The sequence below is a fragment of the Leucopleurus acutus genome (assembly GCF_964270905.1).
Source record: "Leucopleurus acutus genome assembly, chromosome: 7".
NCBI lineage: Eukaryota > Metazoa > Chordata > Mammalia > Artiodactyla > Delphinidae > Leucopleurus > Leucopleurus acutus.
In genome coordinates this window covers 93,784,384-93,804,408 of record NC_139150.1, presented here as the reverse complement: position 1 = coordinate 93,804,408, position 20,025 = coordinate 93,784,384, and the positions used below count along the sequence as shown (strand labels likewise).

Here is a 20,025-nt window from a genome sequence, read left to right as displayed (position 1 = left end):
ATCACATCACTTGAAAAGCTCCACTAGCCTGCACTTGGCAGCCTCTGCCCTCTCCTTGCTCTCACCCATTTTCCAAAGGTTCCTCCATGGCGTGGCCTCCCCTACACTCTCCCTATCTCATCTGGCAGACTCACTCTGAGTCAGAATTTCTCCTCGTTCTGCTCAGGACTTCACTTACATACTTCAATTCCAACACTTTCACCACCTCCAGGCCTCTATCTCCAACTTACAGGTCATTTCCACTTAATAGTTCACTTTTCCCCCATCTGGCACATATAGCTCCAAAACATAACAACTGGTCCCCAAACCAGCCCCACTGCCAACTTATGCTCTCACGAATAATCCCCAATCTTTCCATGTATTCAACTGGAAACTGCTATAGCGTCTTTTCCACCAAAACCCATATGGACAACCACTGAACCCTTTTCTCTTGCAGCAGGTCTCCAGGTATTTTCTTCTCTATTTCCAGTGCCTAGAACCCAATCAAAACCTTCAAGTCCCTTTCCCTTAAGTTGAGCCAGAAACCAGGAGTGATTATCATGACCCCAACCAAAACACCCCCAAGAGCTCTCTATTTCCTACCCAACAAACCTAACTTTTCAGCTGTACCATGTAGGCCAACTGACTAGTGGCTTCCCCCTAACAATGGGGCCGTACTCCTCTACTGTCTCCCAAACATATCTTGCATCTGGTCCCCTCTAACCAGGCCAGAACCTGTCAGGAATCCAGTCACTCCTCCACCCACCCACCTGACGTGAGCCACACTCTGTGGAGAACTGCTAATTCTCATAGATTAGAGGTTTAACTTAAAAGCATCCATTGGCACTGTGATTTTTACAGTATACTACAAGATACTGAAAAAGCTCAACTTTACCAACAGCAATAGCAGCTTTGGGGAATACAGTGAACTCAGGTCAGAAGAACTGAATGCTAATTCTGGTCCTGGTGCTACGTCTCTGAGGAACTTTGGACAAGCATTTCTAGTCTCAGTTTCTCCTGTGTAAAATAACACTACACCTCCCTGCCAACCTCATGGATTGTGGCAAGCATGAAAGAAATGAACATATTCAGTAATTCCCAAACAAAACACACATGTCCTCATGCATGTGTTACACAGGATTTGTCACAAAGCAGGTACTATGACAATCAACAAAGCCATCATCCAGGGATGATGACTGGGAACCGAGAACTTACTTTGTTTGCATAACCTCTATTTGTTCATTACACCAGTAAATACTCACTACTTCCCAAACATGGCCAATTCTATATACCAGAATACTTCTATTGATATTTGTCTTGTCTATAACAAACCTGGAGGAGATTGGTAGTTCGTGTTCTTCCATCTCCACCAGTTCAAATCTATATATAAGACAAAAACAGGAGCATAGCTCATGAGACAGTCTTTCCCCGCTTAGGAACTAGTGCTTTTCCATGTAATAGGCTTTCACTAATGAACTCCAAATGAATAAATGAAGTCCCCCGGCAAGCACTGCTAGAGGTACTAGAGATGGATATTCTGTTAAAGGTCACTCCTTTAAGGACATACAGAATTAGGTTGCTATACTGGAATAAGTAGGAAAGAGGACATATGTTTGTTACAGAAAATTCTACTCCTTTTTTCAAGGCAGCAAGAGATCTCCATTTAAACAAAATCTGACTATAGCAATGCAAGTCTTAACTTATATTAGAACTGACTAGATAATCACTTCTCTACTGTGTAAAGTCTCACCATTTCATCTCCACTTTAAAGGCACTCATTCTTTCTAAACTTGCCCTTTGGTTTCATGCCTCCTTTGTCTTTAATTGTTTTCTTGCCAGGCAGGAATACTGTCAGTCAACCTTTTCAGTGGTTATAAACAATTAAAAAAAAAATCAAAGCTATAAAGGGATAAGGGGTTAAGAAACATAATTTTAAAATTCAGCATTTAGCATCCTTGAGCCTCTGATTAGTCTCAATTCATGTTACTACCAGAATGCTGCTTTAGCTATACAACTATTTTCCACCTTTATATTGGGTCACTAGAATTTCACCCAGCAGATGACTTAAGAGTTCTTGTCACTGAGAGTGATACATCTTGTATTTTATTATGTGAGCCACTCAAGGTAGGAAATGACTCAAAAGAGACCCATGCCAACCTCCCTTTTACAAAGGATGAAATTACAATGGAAAACTTGGTATTCCTACCAAAGACCTTCAGCACATTCAGGCAGGACTTCAACTTTTGTCAAAAAATATAACTTTCCTTATTTCCTAAATACACCAGACAACCCAATAATTTTCTTATTCATTCCAACTTTCATTCTCGTGAATACAGTTCTAGAATTTGTATGAAGTATAAACTATTTTCAATTACACCATGTAGGTATGGGGAAAAAAAGGAAACAAGTCTGACCCAACAAAGGAACATAAAGACAAGGATTTTTACATAAGCATAAAGGTGATTCATGCCTTAAAAATAAACCTACAAGTAATCCACACAATTATGTGCAAGGCTTAACATTTATTTTTCTAAATTCAGCTAATAAATGGAAACCATTTTGTAAATACCTAGAGAATAAATCCTGAGAAGGCAAAAGAACATTTAAAGGACAATATAAGCCTTCTTTCAAGTCAAATCTAGAATTTATAACCAAAATTTGTAGAATCCATCTCCATAGAACATGTATAAAGCAAAACAGATAAAAGCAAAACCCACTCATTCCTCATGTTTATTTATTTGGGCGTGTCTTTGCCCAATTTCCTCTCGCCCACTCATTCCTGCCATTTCGTCTCCCATTAGATACATGATACACTTATAAACTGTATGCACAAATGAACTGCATTTCCCACTAATAAATGCAATGCAGTCTCCACTTTCTGTGCCAAAAATAATCAAATGAATATGGAGAAAGAAAAGGAGAGCTGGAGCTTCAGTTTTTGGTGTGGGACACAGTTAAGTTGTGCTACTGGATCAGACGCTTCTTGGCTGAGGAGCATCTTCTCCAGTTGCTCTGAAAACGTTAATGTGTTAGCTGCTGCATATTTCAAGTTTAATCACCATTAAAGTCAAGCAAAAAAGTCCCTAGGTAAGGCAAGACATTCAGAAGGATACATACTCAGGCACTGCTAGTTCCTGGACACATGGATAGTATGTCGTGGCTGCACAGCTGGGAAAAACGCGTGCTTCTGAAGGCTCTGACCATGCCACACTGAGCCCAGCAAATTTAGGGACAAATGGTTTGACATCTGCTGACAACTTGATGCCCTGAGGAAAAAAAGGGGGTTTTGGCTACCTTCTGAGATCAACCAAGTGGGGGAAAAAAAATAAAAAAAGGGAGAGTCCCTCCCTTCTCGAAGCCCCAGAAATGCTAATGTTGTTGTCCAAATACTTCTGCCTAGCAAGGACAAGAATTTGTTTGCTAACAATTTCTCCGCACTTTTTCACTAGAAAAAAAGTCTACCAAATATTAAAAATGAAGAATAAGGACAACCAATTAAAGTGAGAGTAAAAGTCAACCCAGACTGTATAGTTAGAACCACAAGTGACAACGTTTCCTTAGATTTAACGTAGAATATGGTAGTTTACCTCTCTCAGCTGAGTTAGGGACAATCAAACTGTCAAACTTAACTGTAGCGCTCAAAACACACTGCGGAAGTTTATTTCTATTAGATTTCCCAAAGAACTTAAAACTGTTGCTTTTCACTCAGCGAAGCACTAAAAGTTGTTTTGTTGAAACGCAAAAGTAAGCGTTGCTAGAAAATCTTTCTATCGCCATGAGCCCTTGGAATACGAATACAAAAAAATTTGTTGGGCTTTTATTCTTTCAGTTTTTACATCTGTATTGAGAGATTTACTTCCACTAACAACTTATAATCATGGTTTTTAATTTGTGTGAAAGCCAATTTATGCGATTACCAGGGCTCCTTCTAGAGGTACTCTGAGCACGTCGAGCAGACTTCCGCTTCAGAAAACGTTACTAACAAGCTGCTTTAAACACTCGGCTCCCAATCAGCAGTGCGGTGAGCCGGCACGGTAGCGCAACCCCTCCGCAGCCTCGGGACGAGAGGCGGTTTCCCGTCGACAGCGTCCATTCTCACTGCGTTTAACGGCGGGCCGTGTGGGCGCGCCCGGGGGCTGGGGACCGCGGCCGCCCACCCCGACGCCCCCGGGCCTGTCCCCAACAAGCCTCCGGGTCACTCTAACCCAGCTCCTACCCCGTCCGCGCAAGACCATCATTTTGGGGCGCCCAGGGCCGCCATCCTCACCTCTCCCGCGGGCTCCCGCGGTCCCTCCGACGCCATGGCGGGTGGCTAGGAAGAGGCCTGGCCAGGTAGGCCAGTAGCCCGACGACAGGCGGAACGGAAGCGCGACGCTCCTCCTCCCCGCTTTTCCACCTTTGGAGCGAACTCCAGGAACTGCGTCACAAAAACGCGCCCCGGCCCCGCCCTGCTTCCGGCCGGAAGTGTGCGCGGTGACAGTTTTGGGCCTGCGCGAGGTGCCTGGTGGGGTGACCCTCTGGGCCGCCAAAGCCCAGCGCGTGTCGAGTGTGGAGTTACAAGAAACTGTCTCCGCAAAGACAGCGGACAACCCCCGGTCGGCCAGGCCTGGACGAGGGGACGGTGCACAGGGTGGCGGGCACCTGGAGCGGGGAGGCTGGGGACTTAAGGGAACCGCATACCCTGTACTCCTACGAAGGGAGAAAGCCAACAAGATTTGGCGTCTTAAATTTCCAGGAACCTAAAGCAGTTTGGAAGTAACCGCGGAAAAGAATTTCAAAACTGCTCAGTTCAACAGACAGCTATTGACCACTAGGGAATGTGCTGGGAAAGGTAGAGATGGAAAAGTAGGGTGGAAGTAAGCAGTCTCCAGGGCAGGAGACTTTAGGTAGGATGGGAAGTGGGAAGGGAGGGACGGTACAGAGTCAAGAATTCTTGCTTACTTGGTGAAGAGTGCAAGCTGTTGGATAGCGGTTAATTAGGTTGAAAATCTTAAACTGGAGGCTGATTGTAGGTTTCCTCTGTTGAGTGACTACCAGGTATTTCAAGCAGTATATGCAGGCAGCTCCAGCTCATCTCCTGGTGTCCTTCTGTGCAGATCCCACAGGGCGATTAAACATACTTAGACACACCCAAACCTCCAGAGCGGGGAGAGGTTGAGCATTATGCAGTATACTGGTCTGTACTAAATACAATAGTTTACTTTAACGATTCTGGCATCCTTCTGTTGTCCTAACCTGGGACCTCTCGCCAATGGGTGGATCCCTGGGGATGAAATAAGTTCTAGGCTCCTGCCCATCACCACCTTCAGTGTTTATTTTGCTCATTGTGTAAAGGCACCACCCTTTTCTAAAGAGAGGGGCATAGAGGACCACCACGCTGGGGTCTGGGATCTTATGCTTACTGGCAGCTCACCTAAAAGTTTTCTCCAGCATAAAGCAATGAAGATAAAAAGCCTCTGTTTGCATTCACTCTAAAATATTTTCCTAGCAGCTAAAAAAGCAATTTAACAGACACAAAATGCACACCGAAAGAAGGGTGCTTTTTACAGTGCTTTCAAAGTTTTTAAAATGCTGATATTTTATAGAAAACTGTATCCCAATTTGGCACATGGAAAAGAGAAATGGGGTTAAATGGTTTCTCCCAAGGTAACTAGGTGTGGCAGTATTTACATAAGTGGAGGTAGCCCAGAGTATTAAGTTGGGTTTCTTTTTGTTCAGTTGGAGATTCTAGACAATTCTTTAGGAATTAAATTAATGACAGAGCTATAAAATCTACCTTGGCTCTATTAAACTTATCCCTAGTTCTTAGTGTCTTCATAAGTGAATTTAAATGGTACCCCCTTAGGATTTCCCTGGTGGCGCAGTGGTTGGGAATCTGCCTGACAATGCAGGGGACACGGGTTCGATACCTGGTCCGGGAAGATTCCACATACCACGGAGCAGTTGAGCCCGTGCGCCACAACTACTGAGCCTGCGCTCTAGAGCCCGTGTGCCGCAACTACTGAGCCCATGTGCTGCAACTACTGAAGCCTGCACGCCTAGAGCCCATGTTGCATAACAAGAAGCCACTGCAATGAGAAGCCCGCATAATGCAACAAAGAGTAGCCCCACCTGCCGCAACTAGAGCAAGCCCATGCACAGTAACAAAGACCCAACACAGCCAAAAATTTAAAATAAATAAATTAAAAAATGGTACCCCCAATCACACCAAGCTAATGGGTTTAAACCCACCTAACATTTTATTTCTATAAAGTGAATTTATTTCCTCAGGACTAAAATTATAAAACTGAAATCATCCAACATCCTCAATAGTCACAAATTAACCTTAAGAAAACAAACCTCAGTAACTTCAAACAGTGATAAATGCAACATACAAACTTTATTTAACAAAAGTAACAGGTAAAGTCAAACAGGCACTTACATTAAAAGAAAAACTGACTAGAAATTTTAAACACCTTACAGTAACCTACTTGCAGTTGCACTTAACTGAGCTTTGTTGCTGTGAAGAATACAGCTCATGCACAGGAATGGATGAACACTTTGTACATTTTTCAAGTATTCACTGAATACTACCTTATATACACATATACATTAAATTTGAAAAAGATTTAATTGATGATCCCCAGATATACTTCATTTTTGTTGATCTTTTGGTAGAGGTCGTCTAAAGAGAAGAATGTGTGGTTCTGTAGAAAGAAAATGTTTTATATTATTTTAATATTATATGGTTAATTTTCATTCATTCAACATAAATTCAAAGAGTTCTCAGTTGAACCAAAATAAAGTAAAATAAATCTATGGTCAATTAATGTTACTTATTGAGGTATCTGAAATAAATTTTGCTCCATGTCACTGTAAACAGTAAACAGAAGAAAACAACCTAACAATATTCCCCCAGTTTTTACATACCCTGGAGAAAAGGGCTGTTAAGTAAAGATGCAATTTGAGAAGGAGAATGGTTTCTATCTTTAGAATCTCAATTCCAGTGAAAAGAAAAAGGTCTTCTCTTCTTTGGAAAAGACACTTAACACCTCATTCAAAATATGCAGGTCCTAGGGGCCCATCCCTGTAGATTCTGTTTCGGCAGGTGGAGGACTGACTATGAACCTACAGGTAAGGTCCTCAGCTGCATTGTATTATCTGGAGAAACACCTTTTTAATATAATTATATGCTCCAATCCCAAGAAAGTTACAAGTCTTAGAGTTTTTGCTGCTGCTGCTGCTGCTTTTAACAAAAGCAGAAAGCAAGATAGCTTTAGTTTCACCTAATTCAGCTTCTAAGACTTAAAATTTTGTTCAAAGTAGTTTAAGTCCTTTAGTTAGATTTACTGATAACCCAAAAACACAGTTTAACACCACAAAGTTTCTTAGTCTGGTTTACTAATAGTTACTAACAGTAATCTGGAAAACTCTCTGGTAAATACCACGTAATAACATAAGCACTCAAGTATAACACAGGCAGCACATTTGAGTTCACTAGCTATGCTATCTCATTTCATCTTAATGTGGTAGATACTAATTGTCTAAAGGAAAAAACAAATCACTTCGAATTGCATCAATTTCTATACACAGAACTTCAGGACACTCAGTTGTCTTACATTAAGTTCTTAGTTTTCAAAGAGGAGATACCAGAATTCTAAATATATTTATCGCAAAATACTTCAAGATACTACTAGCAATGACACGCATTTTAAAATAAAACAGAATATCCTTTTCTTAACTAAATAGTTTATTTTTGCAATTTAGAAGAATGCATTATTTTCACTCATGGTATTTTATTTACTATAAAATTGGAACCCTCTCTAGGGAGGTATCAGTCATTCAAAAATAGTCAAGCTTATCAGAGTTACTTTGGGATACCACTGAAACGTCAATATTACTAAAAAAATTTTAACAACCACTACTGTTTTAATTCAATTAGTGCTTCCCTAATAGCAAAACTTACCTGGCTCATGAATCATGTAATGAACCCAGCCTAGACTCTGTTGGACACCAAGTCTCCTCCACTCCTCTTCAGACATCAGATGGGTTTTGGGTACTTGTTTGGAAAGTTCTCTGGGTAACATGACATGCCTGTTAAAAAATACAGCGAAATATTAGTGCTCTAAGTGACAATGCCTTTCCTACAATTATGGTCACTTTATACATGCATCTTTAGGATACTTAAAATTTGAGTTCTTTGCCCTTAAAGTTCTTTAAAGCAACCCTGTTACATTACCATTAGCATCAATCTTAAAGACTACTCTCTACTACCTTTAATTCTGATCTTGATGGCCTGTGTTCAAATTAGAGATTAGAATATGCAGTCCAAAAGTAGAAGGCATTTTATTTATGATTAACTTTTTTCCCTAATAGAGACTGCTTGCTAATTGTCTCAATCTTCTTCAGGAATAGAACCTCAAAAACTAAGTGGGACACATGGTTATACAAGACATCCCAGCCTCCCCTGCAGCTACCTCTGGTCACATGTGACTAAATCCTGCCCAACGGGATATAAGCAGAATTTATGCAACTTATGGAAAGTATCCTCGAAAGAAAAGAACATGCCCAATTCTCTTTTTTCTCCTTCCTGTTAGTTATGAAGCAGATTGATATGATCAGGGAGCTAGAGAAACCATCTAAGACCACAGAAGTGATTATAAATTAAGAATGGTCCCTGATTTTAAGAAGTGTCATACTAGCCCCAGGTAGCAGGGCTGGGGGAATCTAGCTTGTTACAGTTAATTTGGGTTTCCTATTACTCTATAGATCTGTAGTAGACACAAGTCCTTGTACATAACTTCAGAAGTTGCTTTATACTTTGTTCGAAATTAAAAGCAAAGAACACTAAATGCACATATACACGTACCCGCTACCTAAAACAGACATTCAGTTTTCCAATAAGTTACTGGCCTATATCCAAAACTTTAATCAATTTTTAAAGAAGGCATGCAATATTCTTCAATGTCAAACCATCAAGAATAGGTACAATTGGAGATTTGAAAAATTCTTAGAAAACAAATATGCACCCCCACCAACTTCTTATTTAATTACAATTGAAAGGATCTTTATAAAAATCAAAATTCCCAGGCTCATTTTTAATCACTTCCAGGAGCAGTAGTTTTATACCGTCATCCATTACCACCAACCAAATTTTTTGACTAGTATTAGATATATGCCTGTGAATTTGTTGGCTGGGGTAAGAAAGGAGCAGTCAGGTCACAGGAAAACTGAACCCATACCCATAATAAGCACTAAACTGTCACCAACTTAAGTTCTAGTCTGTGAGTGGTTGGTTAAGTACCAATTTCCTATAATTTGCATAACAAAATCAAGCCTTAGAACTGTTGTGTTATGTTGCTTGCTGGCCACAAGGCCACCAAGTCAAATTATGCTTACTATCATAGTTGGTAAAAATTTTACCAATTACAGTGAACTACATGATGATTCTTAGCAATACTTACCAGCTAGCTCATTGACTCTTGAAATACTGCTTTAACATCTACTTTTAAGGCTCTGCAAATAGCCTGTTACCTTATTTCTATCCTCTACATAATTGTTGATTAGTCTCAAGAGAAATGTAAAATGCAAACTAGCTTTTGTACTCATATTATGTATGCCGTACAAAATGTTCCAATTTATGTCTAGATATAAGTCATATACCCTACCTTCTCCATAAACCATGGAGACAGGCTAACTTCATCAGGATTTGATTACGAGGGAAAAATGTGTAAGTAGCTTCAAACTCAGATGGGAAGTCTACCTGTATTTTTTTCTGCATGGATATAACTCCTCTATGTATTTCTAACTACATGTAAGGAGAACTGTTTCCAAAAATCTAACATTTATTTCAGTACCAAGGGCTTATCATGGAGGGTGAAGAGGGGGTAAAAAAAAGGCCACAGCAGTACAAACAACAAAGGAGCTACTAAGATAACACTGCAAGATACAATTAAATTTCCCTTCTCTGACATTACTGTCCTGTTTGATAACGGCAAGTGGCTTGGTCAAGAAAGACCAGGTTTCATAAATATTGGATTAGATATTAATTAGATTAATACTGGATTAGATAGTAATTAGATTAAAACTGGATTAGAATATATCATTTCAGATATGACAGGATTTTCTTCTATTTATTACTACACATAAACCACTTAGTCTATTAGGCTAAAATCTTGATAGCATAGACTAGTTTACTTCGTGCTCATCAATGATTATGCTAGTATACTGAAACTAGAAAATGTAACTACTGCCAGGAAAAGTCCTGAAAAGTACTACTCGGAGCCAGACATGTTTCACAATTAATATTTTCCCAGATTTTTAGAAAGATTGTGGTTTTACATTCTGTCCATTATTGGATAACCCCTGCTGGGCAAAGCAGGTATTACTAACCTGCAAAGCTGCCCAGAGAAATCCTCATTTTTCTCCAGAGAAAGATTTACAAGATACTAAGAAAGAATTACAAGATACTAAGGGGAGGGGAAAAAAGAGGCCACCCACTGTTATATCCTTTCTAACTCAAATAGCATTCTTGGAAATCTAACGTAAAAGGTAGGAGGCAGAAAATAAGGTCACTATTTGGCCCCTCCTACAAGTTGGTAGTTTCCCAGAATGCAGCATCCTAGTCACCACCCAGGAGAACTGGGTGGCGCTGGTCTTTGAAGCCACACCCCAGCTAAGACTCCTGCATATATTAAAGCTAATGTTAAGTGTTTCTTCCCTCACACAATCCAATTTGCTAATCTTACACATTTAGCAACTATGTTCTAGTGCATCACATAATGATGCAGAAACCAGAAATCCCTCAAAGCAAAAAATTTTGCCGATACACACTAGCAGAAAAAAATGCCCCAAATCCATTCGAGTTCTCAATTTTGTCTCAAAAGGAAGCCCCTTTAATAATAACCCAAGAGGATTAACACGAACCAGCCTCTGCCGAAGTCGCCATACTCAAGACACATTTCGAATCCCAAGGAAGCTCATTTTAGGGGGACTCCCCTACAAGCTACTTTTTAGGGCCATTAACTTCAAATGAGAGAAAAAGAGAAGTGTTTCTCTGGCGACGTTACCTGAGCAAAATTACCCTTCCGACAGCCCTTCGCCCGCTGTGACTGGGAGGGGGACGTTTGCCTAAATGCGAACTAGGCCTAAGTTCTTAGGAACCGCTGCGATTCGGGCTCTCGGCGTTGCACTTCAGCTACGCCGAGTCCGCTCAGGCCCTCGGCCCCTTCCCCTTAAGGTAGCAATTCTGCACCAGAAGCGGCCCCATCCTCGCCCCAGCCTCGTCCTCTTCACAGACAGGAACAAAGGGCGGAAACCAGCCGGGCCGGCCCTCCAGGCGAGGAGAAGCGCAAGCTCCCGCCCGGGCGACCCGACCCCGACACAACCGCGACTCGGCAGGCCCCCGGGCTCGACCCTGACCCTACCGCCGGCCCCCGGCCCCGAGCTCCGACCCCAACCTCAGCCCGACGCACTTCCACCCCGATTCCCGGTCCTGGCCCCTGGTACCCGGCCCAAGTTCCAGCTCAGGCTCGGCCGGGGCCGCGGCTGAGTTAGGCCGTCCGGTCCGCTCACCGGTACTCGTAGTGCTCATCGAAGTACTTGTCCGAGTAGTAGATCTGCTTATGGGCCATCCTGCGGGAGGGCGGTGGGCAGCAAGGGACTGGAGCGACGAGGCGCGAAGAACGGGCGCAGGCGACCGACACGCCCTCGCCAACTGAAGGCAACGACTCGACTGAGACCAACCGACCGTAAGCCAAACGAGTCCGGTTTGAATCCGACAGCCCGCCGCTGATTGGACGACGGTGTTGACCAATCACCTTCCACGCACTCTGCGGATACGCCGGGACCGGCTCCCAGCCTATCGTCGCCGCCCCTCCGCGGCGTTCGCACCCAGATCAGCCAATCAAAGGCCTGTTGCGAGGTCGGCCTAGGAAAGAAGTGGATGATTGGCGTGGCGTGAGGGCGGGGATCTCCCTGACGAAAAGGGGAGCGGCCAGGGAAGGGCGGAGCCGGGACGTTAAGGGCCGTAGAGCGCGTGCGCAGGGGTTTAGAAAGTTCCAGGTCCGCGGAGCCGTTGGGGCAGCGAGCCTGCGGGAGGGGTAAGGTATCGCGGGGTTTGGCGAGGGCGGCGGGTGGGGGCTGCCCGACGAACGGCACTCTGTGCGCAGGCGCACCTTCCCCAGACCCGGCTCCGCGTCTTAAGTGAGTGGGAGGTGAGAAAAGCCAGCCCGTGGTCCTAGACTGTGGGAAACCCAGGCGTGGGAAGCGTGAGGGGAGGAGTATCACCGCGGGCGCCCAAGGCCGGTTTGTGGGAGTAAGGACGGGGAGAAGCAAAAGTTGTGCCCAGACATGAGGAAGACGTCCAGATGTCTCACCGCGGCGATGCGCGCCGCCAGGATGAGTGGGACGTTCCGGAGCTTCGCCACGGAGTGCTGCGTAGATGGCGGTGGGGCCATGGCCCAGAGACCTATGTTAGGTGAAAACTGTCTTCCCATGCCGTTTGCGCACTCCGACAACTCTGTAGATATGCGTGTGTGCGTGTATATGGGAAAATAAAAATATTACTAAAATAATGATGTTTAGTAGAGGACAATGGGATTAAAAGTGGTTAGCAAAAATTCCTTTGGGGGCTTCCCTGGTGGCGCAGTGGTTGAGAGTCCGCCTGCCGATGCAGGGCACACGGGTTCGTGTCCCGGTCCGGGAAGATCCCACGTGCTGTGGAGCGGCTGGGCCCGTGAGCCATGGGCGCTGAGCCTGCGCGTCCGGAGCATGTGCTCCGCAACGGGAGAGGCCCCAACAGTGAGAGGCCCGTCTATCGCAAAAAAAATCCTTCGGCTTCTTAGCATTGAATCCTAGTTTAAAATACAGGTACGTGTAGGGAATTCCCTGGCGGTTCAGTAGTTAGAACTGGGTACTTTCACTGCCGTGTACGTGGGTTTGATCCCTGGTCAGGGAACTAAGATCCGGCATGACTCAGCCAAAAAAAGGAAAGATGTGAATAGCCCGTTAAGGGAGATGGGTAAGGAAGTCACTAACTTTTTGGTGGAACCTGGGAAAGGAAAGCTTACTAAGAGGTATATTTTTACAGAGACCATTGTGGAAAATCTCAAACACAGAAAAGTAGAATAGTAATATAATCACCTTCCAGGTACCAGTTGCTCAGCTTCAGCCATTAACGTTTGGCCCATCTTGTTTCGTCTATTCCCCCTTTTTCCTAGATTTTTTTTTTTTCCTTTGAGGTACGCGGGCCTCTCACTGCTGTGGCGTCTCCCGTTGCGGAGCACAGGCTCCGGACGCGCAGGCTTAGCGGCCATGGCTCACGGGCCCAGCCGCTCCACGGCACGTGGGATCTTCCCGGACGGGGGCACGAAGCCGTGTCCCCTGCATCGGCAGGTGGACTCTCAACCACTGCGCCACCAGGGAAGCCCTCCTAGAATATTTTTAAAGAGATCCCAAATATAATGTTATTTCACTCTGAGATAATACTTCTGTGTATGTCTCTGTACGCGGTATACAATCTCAGGAAAAATTTTAAAAATACTTAGCGCCGTGTCATTACTACACTTAGATTCCTCGTTAGTCTCTGTTAGTTGTTTTATATTTGGTCTCTCCGTCTTTCCTTCATCTGCTTCCCCTTGCTTGTCTTCCTCTACTGGCTCAAGAAGCCAGAGAAAGACTGAAGAGTCCTATATCAATTAACTTATAGCAGTAATTAAAAGTCCAACTCTGGTAGTGGCAGCATAACTTTGTGAATAGGAAAAAACAACTGTATACGTAAGGGTGAACCGTATGTACGGTATATGAATATTTCAATTAAAAACAAAAATAAAGCTCTAGCCCCAAATGGCTTTACAGAAAAGTTTTACCAAGAGTTTATTTCTTAATTATAAACTCTTCTAGAGCAGAAGTTTATTCTATTAGGCAAGAATAATGTTGATTCAAAAAAACAACATGAGAAAGGAAAGTACCTGTACCTTCCACTCAAATAGATACATGTAAAAATCCTAAATAAAATGCTGGCCAACTGAATCCAATTGTGTTTTTTAAAAGGGTGATATATTATCTTCAAATGCACGGATAGTTTAATATTAGAAAATCTGTTAATGTAATTCACCACATTAACAGTGGAAGTGAGAAAAAAATCCTCTCAATGGAAGCAGAAGAAAACATTGCCTAACATTCACCACTCTTTTATAATACAAACTGTAAACCCACCACTCACCAGTGATAACACTTAGTAATTAGGAGTAGGAGGAAACTTTGTTAACCTTGTAAAGGTATCTATAAAAAACAATATCATTCTCATGAGGGAACATTGGGAGCATTCTCTTTAAAATGTTCTATTATCTCCAATTATATTGAACAATGTACAGAAGTCTGCCGTCACAATTAAGAGAAGTTTAAGGCAAATTATTTGGAAAGAGAAATAAAACTATCATTTGCAACTGATGTAATTATATGTCTAAGATTCATATCCAAAGTCTGTTGCATTCCTATATAGCAGAAACAACTAGAAAACCTATTCAAAAAGAAAGTATTAGCATCAAATTCACCTACCTAGGAATAAGCCTAACAAAGGATATACAAAGTGCTGATATGCAAAATTATGAAATTTTGAGAGACAAAAATGAAGACTTGAATAAATGGACAAATATACTATGTTCATGCTTAGGAAGACTCAATATGGTCAAGATATAAATTATCTCCAAATTGATTGTCAAGTCAATCTAATTCCAATAAAAATACCACATTCAAAGGACTTATTTGACTATAATATGGATGAGAAAAGGGCCAAGAATAGCAAAGACACTTTAATGGATTCTAGTAGATCGTGATTTATTAAGAACCTGTAGTAATTAAGACAGTGTAGCAGTGGCTTATAAAAATTAAGATAACTTGATAGACAAACTGACTTTGGGATGTAATAACCAGCCCAGTATAATGTTCACTGCAGTTTTGTTGAAGTTCTAGCTACTCTGTCATTTTGAGGTTGTGTGTACTCTTTTCATTACTAATTTGCTAAATTTTTATCATAAATACACATTGTAGTTCACCACATACTTTAAAAGATTTTCTATTTTACATTTGATTATTTTTTTGGAATTATGACTATAAGTTATAAATATCATAAGAGATTAAAGGATATTAGTAATTGCAGTCTTAAGGAAAGGTCAAATAGCAATATTATTGAAAACTAAATAGTTGAAATAAAATATTCAGTAGGTAAACTGAAAGTATTGTGGATACTAATGAAGAACAAATCAGTGAACTAGAACACAGGGCTGAGTAACAGTCGCAGAAACCATCAGTTAGGGGTAGAGATGGAAAACATGAAGTAAAAAGACCTGGAGGCTAAAGGGAGAAGTGACAACATTCGATACAAGAGTCCCATTTGATACAAGGGAGAGAATAAACAGGAGAGGAAATACTATACAAATATAATGGCTGTGAATTTCCCAATTTTAAGGAAAGATAAAAAAGACTTCAGATTGAAAGGGCTTATAGAGTGCCAGCGAGAGATTATAGTGCAATTTAAGAACGTCAAAGAGAAAGGAAAGTTCTAAAAGCTTCCAGGGAGAAGTTGCCAATCACACCTACAAAGCAACAAGAATAGACAATAACAATCTCAAAAGCAACACTGGATTCAAGAAGAAAATGTATTACTGTTCACAAAGTGTTGAAAGAAGGAGTAGAATAAATTCAAGACAATTTAAAATATATTGGAAATAAAGCAAAGTAACTTTGTACATTTATTGTCTAAAAAAGCAAAGTCTGAATTTACCTAATCATATGGTTACTATTCTTATTGAAATATTTTGTCACTTTTTCATAGGTGAAAAACTGGGTTCTGCTTAAGATTTTTGTCATTTATTACTATGGAATCTTTTAAAGGTTGCCAAAGGATGTGAATGGATGGAGAGAATAAACTGTGAAGGAAAACAGCTTTTAAGAGCAACGTTTCTCAAATTAGGTTCCACAGATGGGAAGGATCCTCAAGTTCCCTGCCAGACTGTTTAAACTTTGCGTTTTAAGTCCATGGACAAATTAATTCTACATCATCTATATGACTTCTTAATTTCAGAGCCCAAGCATGTTTTTTGTTCCTGTTAGTCTTCCTTTAATTGTGTGGACCAATGAGAAACTAACAGAGTTAGAATATGTCAAAGGAAAACAAAAGGTACACTATAGAAAAGTTTTTGCAGTTGTTAGAATAAAGTAATAAAGGATTTGTCTTTTGTTCCTGATCACAAATTCCTAAATGGTTGGGGCCGGTGTGGGGCTGGGGGAGGCTCCCCTTACCAACACCACCAAGCATTTCTCTGACACCAGCTGGGTATTCTGCAATTCAGCTCAGTGCTGACACTATCTACCTGGAGATAGCCACAGGTTAAGGCTCAGTCGTACAAGACTGCCCCCGGCCCCACCACACACACAACTTCAGACACCAGTCTCAAGCCCAGTTTTGTTACCTGTGCTTCTGATCGACCGAATACAAACTGGAGGTTCCTACGACCACCTGCAACTCAGGATGCCAATTGCAAGTCCAGATTGTCACCTGAACTTCTGACCAACCAGCTATGGATCAGAGATTCCCACAACTCCCTCCTCAGGTTTAATTAATTTGCTAGAGTGGCTCACAGAACTCAGAGAAACATCTTACTTCCTAGATTACTGGTTAATTATAAAAGGATTCAACTCAGGAGCATCCAGATGCAAGAGATGCACAGGGCAAGGCATGGGGAAAGGGGACAGAGCTTCCATGCCCTCCCTGAGCTCTCACCAAGCGTCCACACGTTCACCAACCAGAAGCTCTCCAAACCCCGTCTTTTTTCTCTTTTGGGTTTTCATGGAGACCTCCTTACACAGGCCTGATTGACTAAATCATTGGCCATTTGTGACTGATTCAGCCTCCAGCCCCTCTCCCCTCTCCGGAGGTCAGGAGGTGGGACTGAACTTTCCAACACTCCGGTGTTTGGTTACACTGGTAGCCAGCCCCCATTCTTTTTTTTTTTTTTTTTTTTTTTTGCGGTACGTGGGCCTCTCCCCGCTGTGGCCTCTCCCGTTGCGGAGCACAGGCTCCGGAGGCTCCGGACGCGCAGGCTCAGTGGCCATGCCTCACGGGCGCAGCCGCTCCGCGGCATGTGGGATCTTCCCGTACCGGGGCACGAACCCGTGTCCCCTGAATTGGTAGGCGGACTCTCAACCACTGAGCCACCAGGGAAGCCCCAGCCCCCATTCTTATGTGCATTCCGAAAGTCACCTCATTAACATAGGAGGACACCTTTATTGCTCTCTGGTCTTTGTAAATTACTAGCATTTTAGGAGCTCTGTGCCAGAAACAGGGTCAAAGACCAAATAAGTATTGCTTTTATAAATCACAATATCACAATATGAAGTATCAAAAAGCCCAGTAGGATCGGTAAGTCATGCTGGCCTCAAAAAAAAACCATCTTTAAGACTATCATAGTGTGTTGATGGTGATGATTGGTTTCAGCAAAACATCTATCACATTAAAGTCAATTTAATTTGTATTTAAACTGAAGTTAGTTTATCTTGTATTTGACATTTTGATGTTTTGTTTAAAAGGTATAAGCCGTATTCTATTTTTGTATATTTAGGTATATAACGTTATAATAAAGATATGTGGGTTTTTTCCCCTAGTATAATGGATATAAAGTTTACACTGGTGATTGATTGGAGAGATTTACTTCCCTTCAAAAGTGATCTGTACACTTCTTAACGTTTGAAAATCTCTACTAGAATGTGGGGATATCTCCCTCTGGTCGGCTGTGAGCCACAGCTCCTGGGATGCCCTTCACCTCGTGGTTTTGATGCTGAAAACTCAACCTCTGTGCACTGGTGCTGAATCAAATCTCAGAGATGGAGTTTGGGGTGAAGTGAAAAAGAATACCTGCATTGCTTTGCCAGGCAAAGGGGGACACAGCGGGCTTGTGCCCTGAAAAACTGTATGTCCCAACCCGGGAAGATTAGTGAGGAGTTTTATAGCAATGGCTCAAGGGCAGCGTTGCTGATAAGGATCAGGGTGTGTGCAGAGCCTGCACTCCTTTAATCTGGCCTCAGGTGGTTTCCTCCCTTGTCTCTGCATCCCCTCCCTTCCCTGATTAGCAACTGTTCTAATCTGTCCTTTGGGACTCAGGGAAGGTAGTGGAGGTTGGAGTCTATTCCCTACAAATAAGAAATGGGGAAACAGAAAGGCTTCCGTGCCTGGGAGCCCCATAGGGTCCTGCTCATTTCAGTCTCTGTGGGAAGAGCCTCCTGGAGCTCGGCTGCGTGCAGACTACTATGCTGTGTGCACAGGCACTAGCTGTATCCTGTGTTACCTCCTGCAAATCTTCCCTCAAGACAGAAGAATTTCACATAAAGTCCTAACAATCAGAGAGTTTTAGAAGAATGCAAACACTTGAGGGCTGAGGAGTCATCTCAGTTAAATAGATTTTCCTACTAGTTCCCAGCTGAAACATTGCACAGTTGGAAGCAGGTTTTGATTCTGAGGAGGGGAGGAGGAGGGAATAAATTATTTTCACCTGGAGAGGAGGGAAAACTGCCCCAGGTAAACTTCATGGAGAAAGTGATTGCTGCTTCCAGAGGGAGGGGTAGAGATTTGCCAAACAGGAAGAATATTCTGGACCAACGTTCCCCTCAGAAAATACAAAAAGAACTAATAATCCTGGGACCATGAACAACAGACCTCAGTCATGGTACTGTGAAGGCCTTTAAAAGGAGGAGGGGGAGGACAGGGGTAATTGTTCATTTATCTGCGCTTTGCAAGGTGCTGGGCAGTGCAGAGAGCTGTAGAGCTTTGCCTCTGGGAATCCATGACCTGGATGCAGTAATGTCCCCATTTCTGAATCTGTTAAATATTCCAGGAAGTCATTTTGGTATGCCAAGTCATATGCAGAAAGTTTTTCTTTATCTTGTTCTGATAGTTTGGTAAAATGTGTGACAATTTTCCACAGGAGTTACTTACTAATTACAAAGGGGAAAATCCTACTTACAAAGAGGAGAAACCGGACACCTTAACCAAGTGATCAAAGGCACATCACCCATAAGAGCAGATGGAAATCACATGCCTTCGGATGTGGGACCACCACCACTTAAGCCAAAAATGCGCAACCTAAATCTACCAGTGAGGAAACATCAAATGGAAGTGGAGTAGTCTTTAAAATAAATGAACAGCAGTATTAAAAATTGTTAATATGAAAGACAAAGGTTGAGGAACAGTTCCATATTAAAGGAAGCCAAAGGGATATGACAACTAAATGCAGTATGTGATCCTGTACCAGGAAAAAGAAAAAAGGCTACAAAAGACGTTTTTGAGACATTTAAAGGATGGTAGGTCATATAAAGTGTCGAAGTTAAATTTTCTGAATTTGATAAGTATATTGTGGTTAGGTAAATAATGTCCTCATTCTTAAGAAATACATACTTCAGTATTAAGGATAAAGGAGCATGTCTGCAACCTACTCTCAAATGGTTCAAAATTAGACATGTACAGGGCTTCCCTGGTGGTACAGTGGTTAAGACTCCGTGCTTCTACTGCAGGGGGCTCAGGCTCAATCCCTGGTTAGGAAAGTTCCTCATGCTGTGAGGTACGGCCAAAAAAAAAAAAAAAGGCATGTACTGTTTTACTATATATATTTACATATCTTACATACTATATATATTTTATATATATAAAACACTATAAGTATATACACACAAATACAGTAATTTCCTCAGAATTAGGACATTCTTTAATGTGTCTGTGAGTGTATGGAGAAAGACAGAGAGAGAAAATGATAAAACATGTGATGGAATGTGAAAAATTGTGAATTGAGGTAATTTTGAAAAAAATGTGATTGGGGGTAAAGGTTATATGGGAATGTTTTGTATTATTCTTGCAATTTTCCTGTAAATTTGAAGTTATTCCAAAGTAAAACATTTTTAAAAATCAGCATGAATTATAAATTTAAGCATGGTTTTATAAAAAATAACAGTTACCATATGTGTTCCTAGAAGTTCCTAAAACTAGCATAAATTTTGGAGATTTAACATGGAAGCACT

At 42.0% G+C, this 20,025-nt stretch overlaps 2 protein-coding genes across 7 annotated transcripts in view; both read right to left on the bottom strand.

Moving 5' to 3' along the window:
* SECISBP2 (SECIS binding protein 2) overlaps positions 1-4,352 on the bottom strand; it is a 39,499-nt gene extending 35,147 nt beyond the window's left edge. For 5 of the 6 annotated variants that reach the window (XM_082843608.1, XM_082843609.1, XM_082843610.1 and 2 more), the window contains exons 1-2: positions 4,247-4,352; positions 3,097-3,245 (exon numbers count right to left, since the gene is read on the bottom strand). In XM_082843608.1, the coding sequence (XP_082699734.1) occupies positions 3,097-3,245; positions 4,247-4,282 (185 nt within the window). In that variant the 5' untranslated portion in view covers positions 4,283-4,352. The remainder of the gene's footprint in view (positions 1-3,096; positions 3,246-4,246) is intronic. The other variant, XM_082843612.1, reaches the window with a different exon arrangement.
* Positions 4,353-6,600: 2,248 nt separating this feature from the next.
* On the bottom strand, positions 6,601-11,660 carry CKS2 (CDC28 protein kinase regulatory subunit 2). Its single transcript, XM_082842059.1, has 3 exons — positions 11,533-11,660; positions 7,925-8,052; positions 6,601-6,665 (listed from the first exon to the last, which is right to left on the bottom strand). Exons 1-3 carry the CDS (start codon positions 11,589-11,591, stop codon positions 6,613-6,615), a joined length of 240 nt encoding a protein of 79 aa, XP_082698185.1. The 5' UTR covers positions 11,592-11,660; the 3' UTR covers positions 6,601-6,612.
* Between the last annotated feature and the right edge of the window lie 8,365 nt (positions 11,661-20,025).